This window comes from Dromaius novaehollandiae, chromosome 2, assembly GCF_036370855.1.
Source record: "Dromaius novaehollandiae isolate bDroNov1 chromosome 2, bDroNov1.hap1, whole genome shotgun sequence".
Lineage (NCBI taxonomy): Eukaryota > Metazoa > Chordata > Aves > Casuariiformes > Dromaiidae > Dromaius > Dromaius novaehollandiae.
This window is the reverse complement of record NC_088099.1, coordinates 33,154,283-33,179,022: the sequence shown is the minus strand read 5'-3', so window position 1 is coordinate 33,179,022 and position 24,740 is coordinate 33,154,283. Positions and strand designations below refer to the sequence as shown.

General features: G+C 38.9%; 1 protein-coding gene across 4 annotated transcripts in view; it reads left to right on the top strand.

Moving 5' to 3' along the window:
* Positions 1-24,740, top strand: part of LOC112983815 (ubiquitin-conjugating enzyme E2 E2) — a 251,703-nt gene that overhangs the window by 178,115 nt on the left and 48,848 nt on the right. For all 4 annotated transcript variants that reach the window (XR_010387613.1, XM_064506212.1, XM_064506211.1 and 1 more), the window contains exon 5: positions 9,295-9,442. Coding sequence is in view for 3 of the 4 variants with exons in the window: in XM_064506212.1 (XP_064362282.1) it covers positions 9,295-9,442 (148 nt within the window). In the remaining variant the exon portion in view is untranslated. The remainder of the gene's footprint in view (positions 1-9,294; positions 9,443-24,740) is intronic.

The window sequence follows — 24,740 nt, the reverse complement described above, 5'->3', positions numbered from 1 at the left end:
AAATGAATACTCTTCAAGAGAACACTCCCACCAGGAGTTGTCAGTACGGTGGTGTCTGCATTTTCATCAAGAATAATCTTTATTAATAACTTCTACTCAGATATTTGACTGCGTTCAGTCTATTACAGTGTCAATTCAATTTAGCTGTAGCTGATACAATATGGATATATCTATCATTATCCTAGTACTCTGCTAGCTTTTTTTTTTGAATTTGAGTTATAAAATCTCTTTGATTATTTGATTATAAAATCTCTTAATCCCAACTCTACAATTAATCTTGCTAGGGACTTTAATCTCAGCTGTCCGAAAAATTGTGCAGAGGGCTTGAAAGCCGCAATATGCTAAATCACCTCTAAATCAAAATTGGAATAACACAAAACTCCATTTCCTCCTTGTTAATCTCATATGTCTGTTGACTGACTGAAAAATTGTTCTCAGTGTTTGAAAGCTGAGCTGCTTTAAATCAACTGCTATTCTGCTAGGAGAGTCTTCTTCCTTTGTAAATGTCATACACAGTATCTATACAATCTGGTCTTGATGGCGGTATTAAACATCTCTTCAATGCTTTATATGTAATTGCCATATAACACTAATCTGTATGCACAAAATGTGGAATCCTTCTCCTGTACTACAAATTTTTTACCTTTTTGTTAAATTCGGTCTCATGTATGATAGGCAGTTCTGTTTATTCCTGGCTTTTACTCTACTTTTTCATATTTATTTTATATATGATTGGCTGTTAAGGACATTTTTCCTTATCTGCAGTATAATAGAAAAACTGTGCTTAGAAATTACCTAAGGGCATATGAAAAAAAATAAATATTCCTTGGTATTACTAACCTAAGAACCTCAGAAGGCATGACACCTCTTCTACTTGTCCTCCCAAATTTTATTTTTAGAGTACTGATGCTTTTTTGTTACAAATCACATTTTAATGTATTTCTCTTGCTTATTTTAAATTGCCTGTGTCACTATTAACACAATTTACATGCCAACCTCTCAATCTCGAAATAACCTTAAGTGCAGCCTATTTGATCACCACTGTTTGCCATCTCGGCAGCCCTGGTGTAAGCAGGGCTTCAGCCTGTCTTCCCTTACCCTCCCGGAGATACCGCTGTCCTCTGCCTTGCCTTCAGATATGATAGTCTGCTGTCACTGTTATCCCTTACATGCGGTTGCCTCATCATACTTCTCTCGTAGCCTCTGTCACATCCCATTAGCTCTCGCTGCCATGCCGTACCGCTCGCAGCTTTACTCGGTACCTCCCGCCTCCCCACTCTCCTCTCCCCATAGTCCCTCTGCCACCGTCTCCCACACTGCCGCGTGCCGTGCCCCCGCGCGCTCTCCCTCCTCGCTGCCAGCGGCCCGGGGATCCTTTGTCCATGACAGCACGAGGAGGTGGCAGGCTTTCCGAGCCAGTGAAGATTTCGGACGACTGGAGGCAGCAATCGGATGCGTGGGAGCCTCTGCAAGGCACAAATGAACAACCCAGCGCTGGCAGGATAGTGTTGAAGGTAGCAGCCTTCATCCTGCTCTTCCCCAGCAGCTGTTTGCTGGGGATCAAACCTGTTACGGGCAGTGCCCACACACACACTGCCTGCTATGAAACTCTGTCCGGTCCATAGACCATGTGCATTCAGGTAATACATGAAGCGCTATATGGCAATGTACAGCCTGGAGCTCGGTGCAGATTGGACCTAGGTGACTCCTCAAGAAACTTTAACCTCTTTCAAAATGGAATCACAGAGATGTAAAGTGGAGGATAGAGATGCAAGCAGAAATACATAAAGCTGAGCAAAGGATCAAGAACTGTGTTTTATTATCAATAAATGCAGAAGTCACATGTGATAGGATAGCACCTTGTAAATCTCTGAGATTTCCTTTGAATTCAGTTATCTGATAGTTCTTCCAGTGACTGCCAAATCAAATTGCCAATTTTTTCAGTGAATGGCCACCTTTTTCATTCTGTTTTTAATATACTAATTTATATCACTGGTTTCCATTTACTTCTTTAGTCTTACTGAAAATGAGCCTATCCAACTACACCCTTCCTGTTTTCTCTCCCAAAACTTGGAAAGTTCCATCATTGCTTCCTATTTGCTATAAATACCCAGTATATTAAGTGCCCCAAAAGGTCTGTAGAGGTCCAGCATCTTGTGGGGGATGTCTTCTGCCTCACAGCAATGGTTTGCATGCTGCCTGTCAAATTTACTTTCAAAAGAGAACATGTGATTTCTATTGGATATTCAGTATTTTTAGAAATGGCATTAATTTCCATCATATCACTCACTTTTTCCTGCTGCATAAAATCCATATGTGACCTAAAAATGCATCATGTATTAATGTTCTTTCTTGTCCTTTTTACATACACACGTACACATACATTTATACAGATGTGAGAGAAAGAATTTTATATATATTATTATTGCATACCACAAAAAGGCGTCCTGATTAAGAGCGAAAACAAGTCTGTACAATTCTGAGGTGAACCTGCCTAGAAGTCCCTGTGTAGTGAGCCCCTAAATATCCAAAGGAATTGGGGGAGAAAAAAAAGCCAAGTTTTCTTAGAATAAAATTTAGCAATGTAATTGCCTGCTGCAGCCTGTCCATACCTTGCCATCTGCTAGCGCTGTGCCCGGTGCCCCTTCCCGCTCTCCAACCTTGTTTCCCTGAGCAAGACCAGGAGCCCCGTTTTTACAGAAACAGCAGAAGTAGAAACAAAAGTAAAAAGCCAACTACTATTTGTCACATTGTGATATATGATTTGTTACACAAAATAGAAATCTTGCTGTGGGATAGGTTTACTCACGTTTAGACGAGAACAGCTGTATTTCTGTAAACCACACGTGAAAGAGCACTTTGGCAAACTCGAAAAGAAAATATATATTGGAAGATGCAGCCTACATGTTTTAAACTGTGAAAAGGGGCGGGTTGTTTTGTAAAAGTTAAATGACAACTGAATCTTTAAAAATTTTACTCTCTATAAAATGACTTTATTCTTTAATTCCATATGGAATTACTAAATGTAAGAAAGATTGTGTTGGTTAAATTAAAATAATTTTATAAAAATTTATATTGACTTTGTCAGAGAAAGCTTGTGATGTTTCTGAGAATCTTGCAATATTGTTTCTGTCCTGAACCTCTCTAACCTGGACACTATTCCATTTCCTTTGTTCTCTCCTGCTCTTCTGCTATTTTCAGAAAACTTGGTACAGCTTAAAAGAATTATTTTTACTTGCCCTCTCAGGTACCTCTTATTAGCAAAATCCTTCTCTCCCTTTTCTGCTATCAAGTCTGTGTGTATATTTACAAGTATATTTATATAAAGTAGATGTTCAGCATTGTTCTGTTTATTTAAATTTGTATTTCTTTTTGCTGAAACAGTCTGTTCAATGAGGTGGTGTAAGTTCAGCTTCATATTTACCATATTGGATAATAACTCAAATTGGATACTGTTTCATTTTGGATGATATTAAAGTTTAACTCACATGAATGCTGTTATAAGCCTTTTTAGTTGTTATTAATTCTGACTAGATATGCTTCACATAGTCCATGTTGTTACAGAAACCCCAGGATGGTTTGCATATCAGATTTTTCTGTAGGTCAAATAAAAGTAGTTACAAGTTATCCTTTCCTGCTAATGCAGATGAGATATATCTTCCTTTGATATAATAAACTATAGCTACTGTTTACCTACTAAAATTAGGTGTGAGCAAGTTTTCTATGAACTGGCTGAAGTTCCTTTCTTGGCATATATTTAACCAGGTCAATTTAATGGTGAGCATCGTATGGTCAGTCATTAATTATGTTTATGTAATAATCCATTAGGTATCTCAGTGATTGTTCTTGTGTGCACTACAGTTCTGTGTTAGAAAACAGAGATGGATCTCCTTGTCATAGAAATGCAGCTTCAGTGCTGGGTAGAGTGTAGATTAAATGACATGCACTCTGTAAGAAATTTAAGGATGCTAATTAACATAAAGGTTATTGCATGAACTTTGTGTCACTCACAGCTATTGACATTTTTCATTCAGGTTGTTTTAGAGTCGTTGTTCTTATATTACTAAAGAGTATAGGCCTGATCTTGTTTTTATTACTTTTCTATTCAAGCAGACAAATCTATTGCTCATAAAGTCTGAAAAACTGAGATGGGAACTACTTACTCCCTCCTGAGCTCCATGAACATCATTATAAAGGGCATCATATTTTTTAATATATATATAACCTTTTCTGTATGCAGTACAGCTTCTTCCACTTCAGGTAGTGCCACCACAGTTTTATTAGAACAGAACTCTTGGGGAATATTTGAGAAATGCGGAAGTTGCATCTAAGGAGGGACTGCAGGAGTGCGCCCTTGTAGGAAATGCAGGAGCTCGGAAGGAACTCTGCAGAGCTGCACAAATGAAAGCCCTGGGATCTCAGTCCTGCTTCCAGCCTCGGCCCTGCAAACAAGTTTGGTTTCTGTTTATTCCCCTGCTGACTGCGTGACTCCCTCATCCCTCTCTGCACAGTTGCCCAGCCTCAGTGGGAGGAATGAAGACAAGGAGGTGGGGGTTGGACCCAAGCAGGCTGAAGAATGCAGTTCCTGAGGCCAGCTGTAACCCTTTGTGTGCTGATGGGAGAACTGGAGAATCATTTCTTCCTCCAGATGCTGTTTTGAAGGGAATTAGGATGGATGTGCTTTGAGCTGAGTTCTGGGGAGTCTGGAAGTGCATGAGCCGTGTGTGTCTGTGGGACCAGCCCTCTGAGAGCTGCGGTACCTTAACATGCCTCAACCTCGCAGCAGAGGTTAGGCAAGTCACACACCTGGCTGGTAACGCCACGACGGATTTAGACCTACATTGAAATGTTAAGTTCACAACAGAGATAGAGAGTGACTGTAGGACTAAATCGTGCTGGAAAACTGATGTTCAAAATGACTCTCTGAGATCCAGCTGCAATTTATCTTCCCTACAGTGGCTTGCCTACGATCACTCAACTGAAATCCATCTTAATTTGCCCTTCCTGGGTTTTAAAAACAGTCTTTCCTCTGTCTTAAAGCTTATTCAATGAACAGCCACTCATAGCTTTTCTCTCTGATCATTTTCTCTCTCCTTTTAAATAAATAACCTTACTTTCTTCTCAGAGACATTATAAAGTTTTCATATTTGTTTAATTCTATTTTACAGTACTCAGAAGGGTTGGCATTCAGCGACCCTGAATAGATAAACAGGTGAATTTGCTATTATTTGTTTCCAAAATTGATGGAATTTAAAATCCTTATCACTACCTTTCAAAAGCTTCTTTATTGTATGTTTATAGTTTTCAGAAGATAGCCCTATTTTTCCCTATTTCCTGTAATTCACATTTTTTGACCAGCACTTGTATTCAACAAAAATGAGATACTCTCTTAAACTGTAGAATCAAAGGGAGTAAATCCATAGAGGACACTTACCTTTGAAATAAAGATAAATAACTCCTCTACCATTCATTTATCTGAGGATAACTTCTGCTGTACACCCATGCAACCTCTGAGCCTCTGCATGGGATTGTTTAGGTGTTTTTGTCAGGGGATAAATGGAATTAGACTGTCTCCCATATAGGAATCATGTAAGTGGCATCAAAGATAAAAATATGACCATATTAAAGGGAGTGTAATTCCTCAGGAAAGGAAGTATCACTTAATTTCTCTCTACATATGTAACAGAGAGGACCCTGCATAACTTGAAAATATGTATATGGTAAACAACATCACATGCAGCGGGGTCTATAGGAAAGGGAGGGGTATACCTAGCCACAGGCAGTTCGGAGGGAAGAGCCTCCAAGTCTCCATTCCTGCCTGGCACTCTCTGCCTCCGTCTCACACTTTCCAGAAAGTTGCATTTTAGCAATTCCCAGATTAGCTGCAATTTGGGGCAATACCTGTTTGAGAATGTGTTTCTCGTTCCGCGCTGCCTTCCCATGCCACCCTTTCCTTTCTCCGGCGTGGAGGGCATGGAAAAGTGGAAAGAAGTGCGATCAGAATAGCCTAGTGGTCCTATTTTTTCATAATAGCTCATACGTTTGTTACAAATTTAATGTGAAATTGAGCAGATTTGGGGGTGTGGAAGTGCCCCAGGGCCAGAATGCAGAAGGTGAGGGAAGATAGCAGGTTTCCATATAGCTGCCTCCACTATAAAGCAGGCATAGTGGCTAGGTGCCTTGCTTCCTCGCACGCCGACTCCGGCGTCTCTGATGCTACACTGGCCCCAAAACCAGCCTGCCACACCGCCTCAATGGGTAGGGGAGTAGCGGGCAGGCATTTCCCCGTTTGACCCAGGACATGGCAATCTCTTGAGCCAGTTCTGGCTCTTCCGCTTGTGTTTGGCTCCTCAAGGTCCTCTCTTCACCTGGGGAACCCGAGCCCAGGGAGCAGAGTGCCTGCTGCTATCATTGGCCGGGAAGCTCTGTGGCATCTGCTGGCAAAACTACCTTCTACTGTCAGTCCCTACTCCCCGGTGTATTAAGGCTGTCATTAATACAGCTTCTTCAGAAATTCTGGAAGCTGTAATTTTTTGTTGTTAAAATGCCTCTGTGTATTTAGACAGGCATTTTTAAGTGCACTGGCATGTTTGGTGAGTGGGCGACATATTTGTCAGTGATAAGCAGCATCCTTATCTTGTGAGTGGGTGCCTTCCTCAGTGTCATGGGTTTAAGATGTGTTCATAGTAAAAAAACCACTACATTTCAGGTCTAAGTATTTTCTAAAAATAGCCTTCCAACTGCAAACAGGCAAAATACTACCTACGTTTATCCACTGCACAGATAGCCTAAGATGACAAAGGAGTGCTGAACAGTTTATGAAAGATATGAACTACCTTCATTCATCCCAGAGGCTCTCTGAAGCCAGTCAGACTCCCATAGTCCCTACATCAATGCTTAAAAGGAACTAAGTCGAGGGAATATGTGTCTATGTAGCTGTCCTCCAAGTTGACAGTAAAACAACTGCAAGTTAAAATACACTCAGATCGATGCTGTTCGCATAAGCAGGTTAGAAGCTTAGACTGACTGATACCTCAAACCAAGTTAGAGGGTACAGATTAATCCATGCAGTGGGCTCCGTGTTCTTTCCTTTGCGTTGAGAGAGACGTTGTATTTTGGAGTACTCAGTGTTTTCAGATACCACTTGAAAAAGTCCTCACATTTTTAATCAGTTTAGGAAAGCACCCATGTTCAGGAAAAATAATTAAGCAAAAGCTTGATTCTAATTATGTAGTGAGAAGTAAGTATATAACACTTAAAATGAAACAGGTGCTGAAATGTTTGCCTGAGTCATGGGACATCTTGCTATAAAGCATTTCTTAATTTGGTTATGTCTCAAGTATTAATAGCGCCTGAAAGTTAATCTATCTGAGGACTTAGTGAACACTGACCTACAATTTACGGGGTGCTCCTCCACGCCAACTCCCTTTGTGGGCACCCTTTACATGCAATTTCTGTAAGACTGTTTGCTACTTCTGTGTATTTATAACCCTTCCTCATTCACAATAACTTCCCTTTGTAGGTGAATATTTAATTTTATCACTGAATACTACTTTCTTGATCTTCCAGAAGACATCCCTCACTGCAGACGCTGAATGTACTTGGAGTTCTAATGGGAAAAAGTAGATCTTCTGCCTTTAGTGATTGGAGGAATTGAGATCATCGTGCAAGAAATGTTTTAGATTCTTACAAAAGTATCAGAAGCAAAGCACTTAGACCAGAAAAGAATAATGGAAACTACAATTGTAGAAGAAAAAAAGGGAAAAAAACCTACAAATATCTAGGGTGTGGAGCAGCAAACCATCCAATTAGCCTATTAATTGACAATACATTTACACACAGATATATTTAGAAGCTGGTGAACCTGCTATTTTGGGGTCTTTGTGACATAACTCACTCATCATGACACTAGGGCTCCAGAAGTGATTTCTCAGACCTATGTGAAAAAGTACTTATGAGAAAAAGTAATTTTTATTGAATGTAGTGTTGTAATACCAGAAACCCTACCTAGAAAACTACCTTTTCTTTCTATTATTTTGTCAAAGCTGCTTGAAAGACTTAATCAAAATGGGCATATACTTGTATCTTCTGTTCTGCTTACTGATAAATGGCTCAATCTCAATCTCTGAAATCACTGCGACTTTTGTTACTGAATAAATTCAGAATAGGATCATGCTTATCACCAGTACCTATTACTGTCCTGAAGTAGATTTATTGGTGTGGTTGGGTAAGGAGAGGTGCATAAGCACTCCCAGTTATTAGCACTATCCAATGCTGGAGAAGAAGACGCTTGCTTAAGACCAGCAGTATGCTTGCCTGCTGCTGCCTCGTGCCTAAGCAGCCTGTCTCCTGACAGGAAGTTATTGTTGCCGATGAGATAGACCACTGAAATTGTACATCTTCATTTTAGATATTATGAACATGTCATGAAAACATCTGTTTTGACTTGTCATTTGAATAGAACTGATGGAGAAATCAATCCTTGGTGGAGACACCCAAGATTTTTTTTTACCTTCCCTTCCTGTCCAACTATTTATTCTGAACGACAGTGACGACTTTTGTAGCTGAAATTCTTTTAAAATAAAAGGCCTATATTTTTGACTTTAAGCAGAAACACACCATTCCTGGCTAAAAGAAGTAAAATGGTCTCCTCCTCAGTTTTGTTATGTACAGGATCACCTGGCAGAGACTATATGATGCAGAATGGCTATGGAAATCCCAAAAGTAAAACACAAAAAACATAAGATGTCTCTAAGAAAGCCTGCTGACACAACTGTGACTTGAGATTTGGAAATAAAACCATCTTCTTTGAGCTGCCTTTCTCAAAGATATTTTATTTTATTTTTTCTAGTGGGGTCTAATGTGATGCCTGCCTGCAATTTTTTTTTCTAGCTCAGTCTACTGGGTCAAATGCTGAACAGTGAAGACAGTATCTTCTTCTTCCTCCCTTAAAAGTCTGAAGTCATCAACACTGTCCAGATGAGTGGATGGAAGAGCTTTTTTGGCCCCGTACAAAAATCATGAGGTTGGAGAAACTGAGGCAACAGGAAGCTTGGGAAACACGTCCCACTTTTATCGCATGCAAACCAGTTCCTCTGCTGGCCACAAACTGAGGAGGCAGAGTTTGTACTCTAATGAATATTTCTATCTTGCTCCATCTTTAACTGAAAGTAGCAGAATACTGTCATTTCAGCTAGGAAAGCAAAGTGTTCTTTCATTCTTTTTTTAATTGCCTAATAGTCATATAATTATTGGTTTCAAGACCTTTGTACTTAGACACACTGTCTTTTCTAGGTAACGTTTCGGACAAGAATCTATCACTGTAATATTAACAGCCAAGGTGTCATCTGCCTGGACATTTTAAAAGACAACTGGAGTCCAGCATTAACCATTTCTAAAGTTCTCCTCTCCATCTGCTCCCTTCTCACAGACTGCAACCCGGGTAAGATGAACAACTTTCACCTTTGCGTTCATTCCTGCTTCATAGTCTGTCGGCTGTTAGGACCTGGCTGGTGCATTGTTTTACTAATATTACAAAAAAAGGACAAAAATGTAGGTTTAAATTTCGTTCTGTTAAATGGATGCATTGTATAGAAAGAAAGCACAATTTTAGGAGTTCAAGTGTATTTTTAGTACCTGAGAATAAAAATCTGTTAATTTAAGAAATTAAATCAGTAGGAAATACCTTGTAGTAGGCATTAATTTGGATATTACAACCAGGATATTAGTATCAAGAAATATTAATGAGTTAATAAATATTGAAAAGGAAAGGTTTCATTTAAATATGCTGATAATATGGTCTCTGGAAAGAATATTAATAGTAGTGACAATGATAGATGTCTAACACAGACTCTACAAATAATGAAAATTAATTTAAATGAAGTTTATTCAATATCTTGGACAGCCAGTATGAGTATTCAAAGCAAGCTGTCATTCTTATTAACTAGCATAGCACTTAACCTCTTCCCTCAGCTCTTCTAGATTTGTTTTCTGTTACTGACCACTAGATTTGTAATTTCCTCTTTCTCTTACCCTATTTACCAATGAATTATTCGTAATGTAGCCTTGGAAAATCATAGTATATAGAAATCATGAAAGGATTATTAAATAAAAATTAGGTGATCGGCTTACAGGTCACACTGCTGGTTTGGTGTGGTTATTCTACACCTTGCTTTTCTTTTTTTAGTTTGCTGTGTGATTTTTAGATCTTTAGCTTTCCTATTTTGAAAGTTTCCTCCCAACCAGAGGGCTAAGGAATTGCTTTTCAAAGGGCAGAGTGTGAGATTCTTGTGTAATCAGTGACCGAATCAAAAGCAGTAATGGAGGACTAAATTATTGCAAAGCTCAAAGTAAGGTGAAAGTGGACCAAAATGCAACCGGCTTTTTTTTTTTCATGTGGGTTTGTTACTGCATGTAGCATTAAAATCCTCGCTGTTCCAACTACGAGCCGGAGCTGCAGAGGAGACTTAGCTTACCATTTCAGGCATGGTTATTGCAGCGGTGTTGGATACTCTCTACTTACCATGCTAAAAGATTGACTTTGTGTAGTGTCTACCCCCAAAAAGTACCTACATGAAGTCAGGCAGGTTGGTGACAAAAATAGAAAGAAAAGAAATGAGTATTTGCTCAGCTCTCTTAGAGAGCTGGTGAAAAGCTACAGAAATGCTGCTGTAAGGCTGGTAGTTTCCTAATAGCAAAAATGGCTGTTTCAAAACGTAACAGGAAAGCTGTGCTGGGAGTCAGAAATTGGAAATACATACCTGTTCATTTGTGTCACCTGTCTTTAAACAGATACAGCTTGAAATTTGGCCAGTCTCAAGTAGTGATCCGAAATGTAGCAGTTTACTACCTGTGCCTCCTCAATCTTCCCTAAGACTATTTTAAAGACCCTGTTAAACAACAGTTTAAGCAGACCAAATATGTAAGAGGAACACTGCGAACAGTTACCCACAAAGTGTTATCAAATGCAACAAGTAAACATACTAAAAACGGGAAGTTATTTTTCTCTTTAGTCTCTTCAAGGTAATAACTGTAAGTGTTGTCATGACTGCAACTGAAAAGTTTTATGACATTTCATTTTCAATGTAAACATTCCCTTTGAATACATAGTAGTTGTGGATGTTGTTACTGTTTTAGGTTAAAATCTTCCTATGAACTTCGGAGGTATGCATGCAATTTCTTATTCTGTAGTGTGAGCTCCCCTCATTTGAGGGGCTGATGGCAGGTAGATGTGAACTACTGAGTCATTTTTGCTTTCCGTTTAGGTTGCTTGTTTTTCGCTAGATACTTGCTTTTATTAACTTTGAACTTTCGTGATGTACTTTAGTAGAAGGCTTGCATAAATTTAGGAGTTCTTACTTTTCAGTGTATTGCCTGATACCCTAGAGCCTCTTCTTTTCTGATCTTGTTGCACTGCTTGTGCCTTTTATTTTTGATGAAATTTTACCGTTACCAAATTATTGGGTTAGATGTTCCTTGCCATCTGAATTGCATATGCTGCTTTAAATTGACTACTCCTTCTCACAGCGGACAAAGCACTTATGAATATCTTGACACATCTGGTGTATAGGCACACACTCACCCATATAGGTATATATATACACATGTAAAGACATACATATATGTATTTTACTCGCTACCAGCCAGTAGTAATTTTCTAAGCCCTCTGTCCTCTCCTCATCTAACTAGGCTGCCTCTTTTTAAGGGCAGAAACCCAACAGAGGTCTTGATTTGATAAGCAACTTTGAGCCCTTTGTTCACCGTTCAGCAGGCAGAAGCAGATCAGGTCAAACGGAAAGGCAACACTGGAGCCCCCACAAACATAAACACTTGGGCTGGGGGAGTTTTCCACCCCTGGCCTCTGTGACGGGAAAAAATCAAGTATCAGTTACCCAGTAGTCTCACATTTATGCAAATCTTCATTAGAACAACAAATCGCGCTAAGAATGGCAGCTAATTAACCCGCAGTCATACGCGGTGATTAAAGGGAGCGGGAGCCCAGCTGCAGCTCTGCTGGCAAGCGCCACTATTCTTCTCCAACAGCCTGAGCAAATGAAAAGAGGTATTTGCTCCTGCCGCTTCTGCCATTCACCCGCTAATCTACAAAAGCCAGGAGAGGGGCTCCTTCCTCCCTGGTTGTGCATCACCGCTCTTTGTTCCCTATCACTCAAGGGGGGAGCAAGTTTGTCCTTTTTTTAAACAACTAATGCAAGCCTTTGCTCATAAGCTGTCTCAGACCCTTCAGTCCTGATTATTATTAATTGTCTCTATTTTGCTTGGCAGTGTCAGACAGTAAACTGTGTTAATGAATGTCTGAATTCTGTAACAGCTGGCTGACTTTCGTAGTAGGGGGAAGGGGTGATGTAGTATTTGCGTATGAGTGAACATGTGTGAATTATCTGTGAATGTAAGAGAGCCAACTGGAATGGCATCAGAGAGATGTAGGAGATGATGGGATATGCTAGCATTCAGGCTAGAGATTAGTATTTTTCTTTAAGGTGGTACTCTCAGGGCACACCACACATCTCTTTCCACAGAACAGGGCCCCAATCTTGTAAATATTTTGGCATGTGCTGGTAACCCCGTGAAATCTGATACCTATGTTCATCTGCATAAAACCGAGTATATGAGCGAGTGTTGGTAGGCTATGTGTGCAAGTACTGAGAACAAATTCACTTTCCAATATTAGCTGTTAGGGTTTGCCTTCATGGATAGCTATTCCAGATTAAATTCATGTGTGGACATTCCCCTCTTTGAAAATGGAGTAAGTTAAGTCAGGAAAAACTGTCTTACTCTGGAGTGAAAGTTGACTGTACATTGGATATTCAAGAGTAGCTCTGAGTGTAAATTCCCACACTACCTTAATCCAAAATAGCTTTGAAGTATAGATGGCCCTGTGAGTTTTGTATTTTTACAGAGATTGAAATGTGAAAACAAAATAATTATTTTTATTTCTAGACAGTTGATGATGATGATGATCTGGGTTAAAACATTTACTGCTTTAGGCTGGTCTTTCCCACCTCAGCCCCACCAAGGGTTCTCAAATGCTGGGAAAATCCTCATTTGCAAATGCTTTAGAGAAAATAAATTAAAACACCAACAAGATTGCGCTGGAGCTTCTTCTTTGCATATCCTCCTTTTTCACACATTCAAAATTTGGACTTTGCTGGCCTGATTATCACTGGTGTCTTAACAATCTAATGTAGAATTATGTCTGTTTAATAACACATGGCAAAGCCTTGATTAGGACATCAGAACAAAACCTGCTAAATCTCACTCACACCAAACTCTTCACTTTTTGTGCAACTGATTGTCTCTAGTTGCTTACCATTTTTTCCATATACAAGTTCTAAAATCAGTAAGAATTTTGCCCCTCAATCATACTATTGGCATTCTCTACCAAGAAAACTGAGTTCACTGTGTAGGCCTTGCTCTTCCCCCCGTTGTCTGTGTGACAGACTGTGTCCGTTTGGGGAGCTCCTGGGATTTCACTTGGGCACCCGCGTGCAGCACCTTGCAAGTCAGGATTTGTGCAGTGGTGCAGGACCTGAGATAGGAAGGGACATTGAGATACTGTAGGCAACCACAGCATTTTTTTCTTCCGCAAATGTGTCCAGTTACATTGAACATTTGTCTGGCAGCTGTAATAACGGTAACTACTGAGGAGCTCTTTGAGAACCTCACTTTCTGTGCTGTTTAGAAACCTCTTCCTAATTTCTAGCCTAAACTGACTCATGGGAATTTTGTACCCATTTGTTTTTAAGAAAGTCTTATCCTATAGTTTAAATGTCTGTTTTCTCTTCCTTTTATTCATTTCTGATACCTTAATGAAGAACCATCCTGTTTTCTCTTGGTCTTTTCTTTGCTGCACATTAACCAGGCTAAGGTATATAAACTCGTTTTTATGCTTTTGATCATCCTTGTAGGATGCCCTTTTTCTGCCCCTGCATCATGCTGAAGTCATCATTCTTGAGCGTGACTGATGTATGGAGTTTGTCAGTGCATGACGCAGCTAGGCAGACTAACCTGCTCATGATCACCATCAGCTGGGTTGAAATATTTACTGTTCCCAGTTGGATGTTCCTGCCTCACTCTCAGCACTGCCAAAGGTTATTTCTTTCTGAGCCCTGTCATTTTCACTGTTTGTCTGACTACCTTCTAACCCAATTCCATGAAATGGTCTAGGTTTAAAAGAAAAAGAGAAAAAGAAAGATAACTTATATAAGAAAGGGGCATTAACCTCTGGGAAAAGGAATGAGCAAACAACTGACAGCAATAACCACTTAACCTGGGTCAGTACTAGCCAGGTGAGTTGGTATGACTCTGCTCCTAGATACCTGAGTGGTGCATCATATAAGTGGTGTAAAGCTGCTTATCTCTTATTATCCTTTAAACACAGCAGAAAGTGTGAGCTAGTTTGTTCAGTATTATATTTAAATTTTGCTGTGAATGTAGTTTACAATTGAAGCATATATGTCCTCATCAGTAAGTGTATTTACAAGAGTAAATGAGTTGGAGAGATACCACTAAGTTACAGTGGCATGGCTCCCATCAGAGTTAATAGGATTTACAGCTGCTCAGCGCTTCTGAAAAGTAGACTGCTTATGTTAAGAAACTTTACAATGCATCTTATGGTATTCAAATGTAACATACCTCAGAAATATATATGCTGCTTTTTACAAGTACTACCATGAATCATGACTTTACTAGATAGTTTCGTACTTGTTAACCCACATTAAGCAACATGGCTGTACACTTTAATGACTTACATTTACCTAAACGAGGATGAACAAAGTCAAACAAGATCCTAAGGTTATGGAGATCTTTACTTGTCTCACTAGTGGACACAGGGCACATGTCTTCATGCTTTCTTTATATGAGTCATCTTTATGTTTTGCTTTTTTCCTTACCAGAAATTTCATTGTTCTCATCACAGAGTAGGTGGCGTTGACAATTGTGGATAACATATTGTTGTCGCTTTTCAGTTACAACAATGGGTTATCCACGTGGTTTGGCAGGATTTAGGTTTGCCTAAATATTTTCTGCCAGAAAACATAAACACCTTTATCTGCACCTGCATGACGGTGCTGCCATTTAGAAAACTTTAGAGATGGGATGCAGCTATTACAATCTTCTTTTTTTCCTGAGATTAATCCTTGTATTATCATCTTTTGCAGAAAAAGATTCAGTCGTGTACCTTAATGCATATCTTTAATCCTCAATGGGATCTGAAACAGCACTTTGGAGAGTGACTTTCCAACATGAGCATAAAAGCCCTAAAAGCCTGCAGGGTATTTGCCCTGCTGCAAGGCTCCTGGAATTGTTGCTATGTGTTTATAGGACCTTTGCAGAACAGAAGTCAGTGGGGAGTTGTAAGTCAGACCACGTGCAGGGGAAAGAATTGAATGAGCCTGCTTGCTCTGTTTCTCAGCCCTCCTCCCCTTTCAGCCAGCAGCATGCACTTTCCCAGTGATGCAGCCCCTCGGCGGTTTCCCTCCTCACTATGGCCAGAGGGAACTTGGCGTGGTGCCACAGTGCCACTGCACCATCCCGCAGCAGGTTTGCTTTTAACAGCCTTCCCCAAAGCTCAGCGCTGGAATTGCTCCAGCCCCAGCCAATAGCAGCATGCCTCGAGGGAGTCCCCAGGACACAAGGAAAAGCACAGCATGGATAGATTTGGTGTTTGTAAAGTCCTGAATGCCTGTGCATTTCAAATTTGCATTAGTGTTTGGGAAATTTAGAGCTTCATCTAAATGCTTGTTGCTAGTAATTTCTTAATCACTGCCATCACTGAGGTATTGACAGTGGTAGATCTAGATAGGCTAGTTAAGGAAGCCACTTGCCCAGCTGCCAGAGGTGACTGCCACCTGCGCCGCCCTGGGACGGGTCTTGCGCACACCTCAGGCAAAGGGAAGTGGATTAATTCAAGCCCTCTCTGGAAAATACATCCGCGGTGAGTTTAACGCTGCCAGGCATTGACTTGATGCCCACTGACATGTTCCATCCTGTTGACTCTGCTTTGGGGGTAATCGTCTCTGCTGCAGGGGCCTTAGCGTCCAAAATTGACAAGGCCATTTACAAAGCAAGCGTGTGTCAACACTTTAAATTCCCCATAGCTCTGCTCTTTCAGCCGATTTGCTCCAACCACACCTGTATCTGTTTGAATATACTAATAGGTGTCCGCTTTATCAGTAGGTCTATTTTCAGTATTGCTGAGATCTGAAAGTGCTAGCCTATCCAAAAAAGTTTAAAAATAAATCTTAGGCAGCTTAATAAAGGAAAATGTAACATAGCTGTAAAAATAAAATCTGTTCCATGCTGGAACATTTGGCTTTGAGTAAAGATTTGGCTGACTTGTGGTCACAATTCTGCTGTTTGGCTGCAATGTTCCAACTTTAAAATAGCTATCCAGCCCTGAGTAATGAAGAACAGGTCCGCGTCCCTTGCCACTGAGCAGGCTGGGTGAGTCTTTTTTCTCCCTCTGTTCTTCTCTATATCCAGATCTAATAGGAAGCAAGTATGATGTTTCTCCTCATCTGGTGCTTCTCCATAGCAGAGGCTGCTTTCTGTCAGTGCCAGTGCATGTCAGATGCTCCTCCTGCAATTTTTTAGACTTCCCAATTATCATTCCTGCTTTTCCCCTCTCCCCCAGTTGTGAAGTGAATTTAGAAACTCTGGATGACAGCAAGTTCAAGGGATGCGCCACTTCTCGTTTTCCTCATTCCTGTAATTTTTTTCCTTAAAGCCATAATCTGCAGTTTGCTGCTATCAAAAAACTTTGCTTCAGAATCAAATCTGAATTTCTTTCCTTCCCATTTAGCAGTTTATTAGCTTCATTCAGTTTCTCAAAAAGGACTTGTAATTGTTTCTGTGCCCAAATATATTTTGTACTGTTTCGTAATGAAATTATGTTTCTTTCTAAAACGTACAAAAAACAGGAAAAACATAAATGTGTCTGCAGTAGTAATCCAGCATGTTTTGAGTAGATATGTCAAGTGTAATAAATATGCTGGGAGATGACTGATACAGTTATATATTGGCAAAACAATATTTAATTTGTTCGATTTTATTAGGCTGGCTAACCACTGATACTTTGATTCTTCTCTAGCAGCCATAGGCTACCACTTGCACCATCACAGTATAGTACTAGCAGACATACAACACAATAATCTCATTTTGCCATATATCCTTTCTGTAAGCAGCAGAGGGTCAGGTGAACAATGAAATTGCTCAGTTGTCTGGGATTATTTATATTCTTTAGCTTGGAGCTATTTTTCCCTTTTCTTCAGAGTTTGTACACTATGGTCATCAGGAATGGGGATGGTTTCTAGTCCATTTCAGCACAATGGGAAATATTCTTTTTGTAGCTGGAGCAGGGAAAAATTCTGTGCCTTGTCACTCAAACATGGTGACAAATAAGAGGCAGTAAGCAAAAGTTAAAACAGGAGTCAATTCATGCAGTAATGTTTTTGTTTTGTTCTAAGTTACAACATAATCTTCTCTCTATCCCTTTTAAAATCTCTTGCTCGGGATGTCTCCAAATGAGATTAGCTAGCTCTGGAGAAAAATCCCGGTAGTTTTTTCTTAACAAATATAAAATGTAGTGTGCTCTATCGCTCTGCTGTATTGTTGCCACTGGACTAGGAGCTGCGTGGATAGATGTGTGTGGCTGACTGTTTTACATAAAGGCCATAATAATAAGCTGTCCTAAAGGAGCGTGAAAGTAAAATGCAGTGCAAAACTGGTCATTTTTGTTCTGCTCTCTGTGACTGCCAAATGATGACACCAAAGACGGGATTGCCTTGGGAAAAACCCACCAGCACCAATTCCATTCACACGAGCAAAGCTCTCACATCAATTGTGGCAACATACTTTTTGCCAGAAAGTACCTATTTATTTTTAAATACTTTCTATTGCCCTGCAAGTTCTGCAGAATCTGCTATATATTTATTGAATTAATATATACATATTTTGACTGATCATATCATATATTCTGGAGTTCATATTTACAGATCCTTGAGAGTCTGGGCACACAGCTCCAATATCCTAAAGGCACTTAGGCACCTAAAGTTGCAGGCAGGCAACCAGCAGGGTTTTCAATACTTCCCATGAGATTTAGGCATTTGAAAGTCCCGCTGGGAGTCTCTCTGCACTGTCAGGCAACTACAGACTTCTTATATATCTGGTTGTATATATTTGCAGAAGCATATGCCTGTCTCTTCAGATATACACATATCACTTACACACAAATCTTCAGATACACACATACCACAGAGTTCAACTCTGTGGTTGGGATTCATAAATATGAAATTAAACATGTAAATGCAAAAAATGCAGCATCACATTATGAAAATTTTACATACATAAGTGCTGAAAGAGAATTGATTTGCATAGCCATAAAGAGCTGATACAAATGTTATAAGTTTTTGTTCTTCCCAATTGGCTAAGTCCCCTCAACATGAACCAAAGATTGTGGGGATTATTATAACAGCAGGAAAAGCATTTGCAAACTGTCATCCCTTCAGTAGTTCTCGAGGAAATATGTCTTGGAATATCTCCTAATTATGTGTTCAGGGGGAGGAGGCTGGGATCAAGATTACTATTTATGTTAGCTTAAATCTTTGCTCTTTTCAGTCACACATTGGCAACACCTTGTGGGCATTTCATGTCCATTGCTGCATTTCATGTATGCAGATGTATGTTAGGCGAAATTCACAAGCCATTATGCAAAAGATTAATACAGCTGTAAGAATAAGATTGTTTGGAAATATTTATTTTAAAACCACAATAATATGGTTTCATAAGTCTGTTGAAGTAATTTTTTCTCTGGGAATTGTCTGGAGTTATTTACATAAGAATATTGGTGGGTGGTATGTAATTTAAAAAGTAAATGGCACAGATTACTTTATAAAAAATAAAATGTGCAAGCTGGATTTTTTAAGACATAGTGTAGTCATTTGATATAGCTCCAGATATCAATCACATGTGCACTTATCCTATCCCTTTTTTACCTAATATATTTTTAACATTACAAACAATAATCATTAAAAATATTGAGGAGTATAGACATTCTCAAGCAGAAAAACAGTAATATGCTGTTTGGTCAGGTAAGTTGCCTGTAACTGCTTGTTGCTTAGTGGTTCAGTGAAGGGTATGAAATTCCCTCAAAGCACTTTACTCATGCCATAATACTTGGGAGGAAATTCCTTCCTAACCACAGCTAATGATCAGATTATGTGTTGAAGCATGAGCAGTAATAGCCTTTGCAACAGTAACTTAGCTGGTGCCATGACTAGTGGGTCTTTTAATCCTTTTTAAATTTTCCTAAACTAATTACCTTATAATATTCCTACACTATATTCTTCTATGTGTGTAATTAGTTGGTGTATGAAGCAGTTACTTCCTCTTAACTTTTTCCAGAGGTATTGGTTTTTTGCTTGTATTCCTCTTTTACTATGGAAAAGATGAGCAAGACCACTTAATTTTTTAGAATCTTCTTTATAAAATTGCCTGTCACATCTTATTTTGTTTTATCTTTTTTTCCAGAAGAAATAAGCTTAGATTTTAATCATTCCGTAAATGGGAAAGGTTTGACAATGGTGCTAATAACCCCTTGTCCTTTTTAGTATGTTTTCTACTCCTATTTTGTTTTTATTTAAGATTAGGTGAGAACTTGAGACATAATAATAGCCAATCATCAGTTTATTAAATGGCATTTGATTAAATCAATGATCTACTAAAATCCAAATCAGTAAAGAGGCTTTGTACATCAGTGACAAGAAATAAATGTAAAGGGATGTAATTGGCAATCATGACAGAAAAGATTCTTTTCACTATCCTTAACCAATCCTAAATTTTAGTATACCCCAAAAGTAACATCTAGAATATAGAAAATTCAGTCTTTTCAAAAAATGGAAGCCAAGCTGAAAAAATTATGCATCTTACTTTTTAAAGATTTTCTTACATAAACTTTTATGAAAGGTTTGTGAGAAGTATACATACAAGGTCTTTAAAAATTCATGCACCTCTATTCAAGAAACACGTGGTTTTTATGAGGTCTATCTTAATCATAGTTAAGTCAAAAGTACTGAAGAAAGAGTTTCATTGAAAGATGCTACGAATATAAAAGGTTACAATTCATTCTCCTTCCAATAAACATATGCAATAAACAATAAATCTTCGGGAGAACCAAGACCAAAAAAAGACATCAATTTTAAATGTTTTACTATGTAAAATATTTGAATAAAGCAATTAGTTACTCTATTTTTTAAATTAAAATCCTAGCTTAATTTGAATGAGTTCCAAAATATAACTTCTATTTTCAAAATTCACTGCAGTCATTTGCAGTCATTATATGTACTTTCTTTGTTTCCTGCAGGTTTTGTCTAGCCAATACTGACACTTCCTTAATTACAATGGAGTGTTTTGAATGAAGTCGATACAACACATTTGGGCTTAACCAATTCTATTTCTACTGCTGAGAAATGCTTTCTTTTCCTTACTGGATATATTTTCTCACTAATAGAACTGCATATATTTAAGAGAAAAAATAATGAAAACCAGAAAGTAAATAACGTTAGCTATCACAGTGTATTCCTACACTTAATTCTCTAATCTCATAATAATTTAATCTAATATTCTTATTCTCAGTACAAATAGCTCAAATCTCAGCTGGCATCACTCCAGTTAATGACTTTACCCCAAATTTTTCATGTGGATTTTGTTCTATGTTGCCAAGTGTTTTTTTCCCTCTGTACCTTTTTTAACATGAAGGCAAGGACAAAGCTTGAAATTTTTTACTGTATGTTTCTAATTAGGTATGAACCACATCTAGGACCCTGATTAGTACAACTCTTTTTAAGGATGCTTCCTCCGCTTCTTAATGTGCAATTATTCTTGTTCACCTTAGAAAGCACATTGTTCCAGAGTCTTTAAGTTCCTGAAAAGAAGCTTGCTACATTTGGCTTTCTAGCAGATTCACAACATTAAAGAGTCAGTCCTGAAAAACATCATCCCCAACACAAAATTTATAATCCTGGGTATAAATACTCCAGCTATTAAATCATTTAATCTCTCACTTTCTTGAGTAAGATTTCAGAAGTTCGTATTCCTGAGTGGTTCAGAGCCTGCTTTCAGAGATGATTTACACTACTGCAAGACAAGTCTTTTTTATTTTGCATGGCTAATTTTCTACATTATTCAGCAGGGGAGGAGGAAATGGTTGTTTATTTTTTACAGTTTTGCAGAGCCATCAAACAGCAACAGATAAAACAAATTATATGCAGTGTGTGCTTCAGAATCCCTATTTCCACAGAAAATCAAGTTCAGGTGCATTAACTGGAGGATCAGACAGTTACTTAAATAGCAAAATGTACAGTGTAATTGTCCCAAATTTAGGGATGGGCGATACAGTAAGATTTTACATTCACATGGGATACAGAAACAGAACTCTGATTAGTAAATTGTTGGTAGCATATTCCATCTGCACAAGGCATGAAAAAGGTACTGCTACGGAATGGAGCATTTTGCAATTTTAAGATGAGTTAAATTTTGGAAAATTCTCAAGGACTGGAAACCTCATCACTTCAGTATTTATAGTATCAATTAGATAAGGTGGCATAAGAGCAGAAAATACTGTAAGCCACAGTATTAAATTAGCAGAAGGAATGCCTGCATGGCCTTCCCTGCATGGCCTTCCCTATCTTCTACCTCTGCTTTTTATGGTTCTTTTCTACAGCTCAAGCTTAGGACTTTTTAGGCCAGTGCCTGAAATCCCTTGGCAAGTTCAGTATCAGTTAGTCAGACTGAAAACAGAGCCAATATTATCCATCATGCAGGGAAGATGATTTCCAAGGAAAGTTATTTAACCTGTTACTAAATATGAAATTATCACCCTAAATATCATAAATTCAAACCTTATCCAGGGTTGCCATTTAACTTCATTGCAACTAATCCAGGCGCTAAACCTACCTACATGATGAATGCTAATTATTTTGTTTAACCTGTTTTTCCTTCTAGTCCTATTAGATCTTGTTCTAAATTAAGCCTAATTATATTTGTATTCTGAAGTTAATTTAGAAGTGCATAGTCCATTTGGTTACTGATATGAGGCTATTTTCTCCCTCAGCTGCTGATTCCGCAATCATTCTCAGAGCTAGCACAGCCCTTCTGCTTTTCTACAATATTCCACGTCACCTCAGTGATCAGCCTTCAGAAATACTATTATTGTCACTTGTATATCTTCAGGATGGTATTCCAGTTTTCATACTTTCTTGAGCCACTGCGCATTGGTACAAGCATCTGCCTTGGATGCCTCTTTTGGTAGGACGGTGTTGCTGTGAAATTCTGCAGTACTCAATGGATCAGAGTCCACCCCGCCAGTGCTGTCAGAAACCTGGCACATGTTGCACCTTACCAGTGAGACTTACCCACAGATCCCTGTCCCACGCTCTGCTGGTGTGGTGCATTAAGATGTGTGTTAATGTAAGGCAAGCCAAAGATTTCAGGCCCTGGCCTATGTATGAAAGTCCTATTGGCCTTTAGCAGAGATAAAGTTCTTCACCTCCCTTTTGTAAGTAAAAGCATGTTTTAGTCTTTTGAAATTCTGTATGAAATTCCTAATAACAGTTTTGGATTTATGTGAGTTGAATTAATAACATGATTTAGTAGGACGAGAAGGAGAAAATCAGATTAAACCAAAATAAGCAGCATTCACAGAGTATTTAGGCTTTTCTGGTTATTCCATGGATTAATTTCAATAGAGGAACAAAGGGATAGATTCAAGAGCAGGATTCAGATGACTCCTGCATCTGACCTAAAATGACTCCAGTGTGCCAAAGTTCAAGATTCTGATTTTACTCATGTTCAAACACTTCTAAAAGTGACAATGCCTTTAGCATAGTTTTCCTCTCAATTTCTAAATGCCACTAAAGATGAGACTACACAATGCTGTGTAACACTTCCTCCCTCCCTGTTCCATGGGAATCCACATAATAGATGAATCCTGTGCGACCACCCATTTTTCCTGCAGGGTAATCTACATTTGGTACCTGTGATTATAGGACATCTAACACTATACAGAACATGGCCACAGGGAATGCATTTACCCCTAGTTGCTTTGGGATTAGACTGTTCGTTTGGGGAGTATAAGACCGTAAGTCACTCCTTTGCCGGGAGATGTAACCAGTGGGAGCGAGAGAAGAAAAAATCCAAAAGAAAACTGGTTCTTGTTTTTTAAAGAAGAGAAATTTTAAGCACACTGGTATTCCTATGGAATATCTGTTCCTCCCTTAGCAAGTCTAGAGACAAAAGCAGGCACAGTGTTTTTCTGAAAATACAGTTACGAAGCTAGGGATACATGCCAGTTGCATTCTGAATCGCAGCGTTTTGGTTGGTTGAGAGCATTTTGAGATCAGAGTGCTGAGATTCCCTGGTTATCCAGTCGCGGTGATCTTCCATAAGGTAAATGCATATTGTTATAACTTACTCTCCATAAATTTTATCAAACCATGTGCCATGTAATGTCTTCCATATCAAGTTGTTAGCTATATCTCTAACACTTTTATTAATTTTTTACTAATAATGATGACTGTTTCTCAACTGAGTTCATTACTATGAAGCACAGATAGTTTTCTAATGTATCAGTGCTTTTAATTCTGAGACACATCCAAGCATCAAAGCAAAGAGTGTTATTTCAGAACTTTAATTGTTTCAGCACGCTGGTACTTCTAATAGGTGCATGTTCTGCCTTAATTAAAGACAGCTCTTCAAGATCACTGCACTGTGCTTCGTTGATCCATGACTGCATCAGCTAACTCCCAGTCAACCACTGAAGGTTATAGAAACCCTGCTAAAAATTGAAGATTGAAAAAAAAACTTACTGTTTAAACAAGAATGATTTCCCTTGGCAAGATATAGAGATGAATCACTGCCAACACTTTCGTTTAAGAGCCACGTTAAACAAATTGGTCCAGATAATACTCCTTATTTCTAAAACATCTTTTTCTGAGGCAGCTCATATTTTGCACAGATCTGTGGTAGGTAGCCTGACAGTAATCAAATGCCAGTCTGGAGAGAGGGATGAATTTCTCCTTCCATGTATCCAAAATGTTTTAGTAAATGGATGTTTTCTAAATTGGTTTGCAGAGCTCATTTGCTTTTGAAGGTAGGTAACATTTTCGTCCAGACATCAATGTGGACATTGGAATCAAGTCACATAAACCTTAATATCTGTGTAACAACTTCTCCAGTCATTACATGAACTAATAGAAGTCAGATGCAATTCTGACCATTCTATAGAGCTCAAAATTTAGAGTCAAATCGTGGATATCAGCCTTTTCACAATACATGCAAATACCTGTCTATGGTGCTTATACAGCCACATTTACCAGAGTATCCAAATACCTCACAGTTTTTAGCATATTTATTCTCAGACTAAACTACATGATAGGGAAGCATTAGTCCATTTTTACAGATGAGAAACTAAGGCACCACTGTAAGAGCACATAACTTTCTTTGGGTCATCATGACTACTTTCAAACTGTGAAGTTCAAGAAGTTTTGAACTGTGAAGTCCGCTCTGGAGCTTCACGTCTTGCAAGTGGTGTGGCATGACTGCTGCCTGCTCACATGCCCAGGCGCCCACCCTGGCTGCATCCTGGCTGGACAACAGCTCAACAGACCTGAGGTCTCGTTCAGAAAGGATGATCAGATCCAGCATTTTTCTCCCCTTCCCTTTCTTTT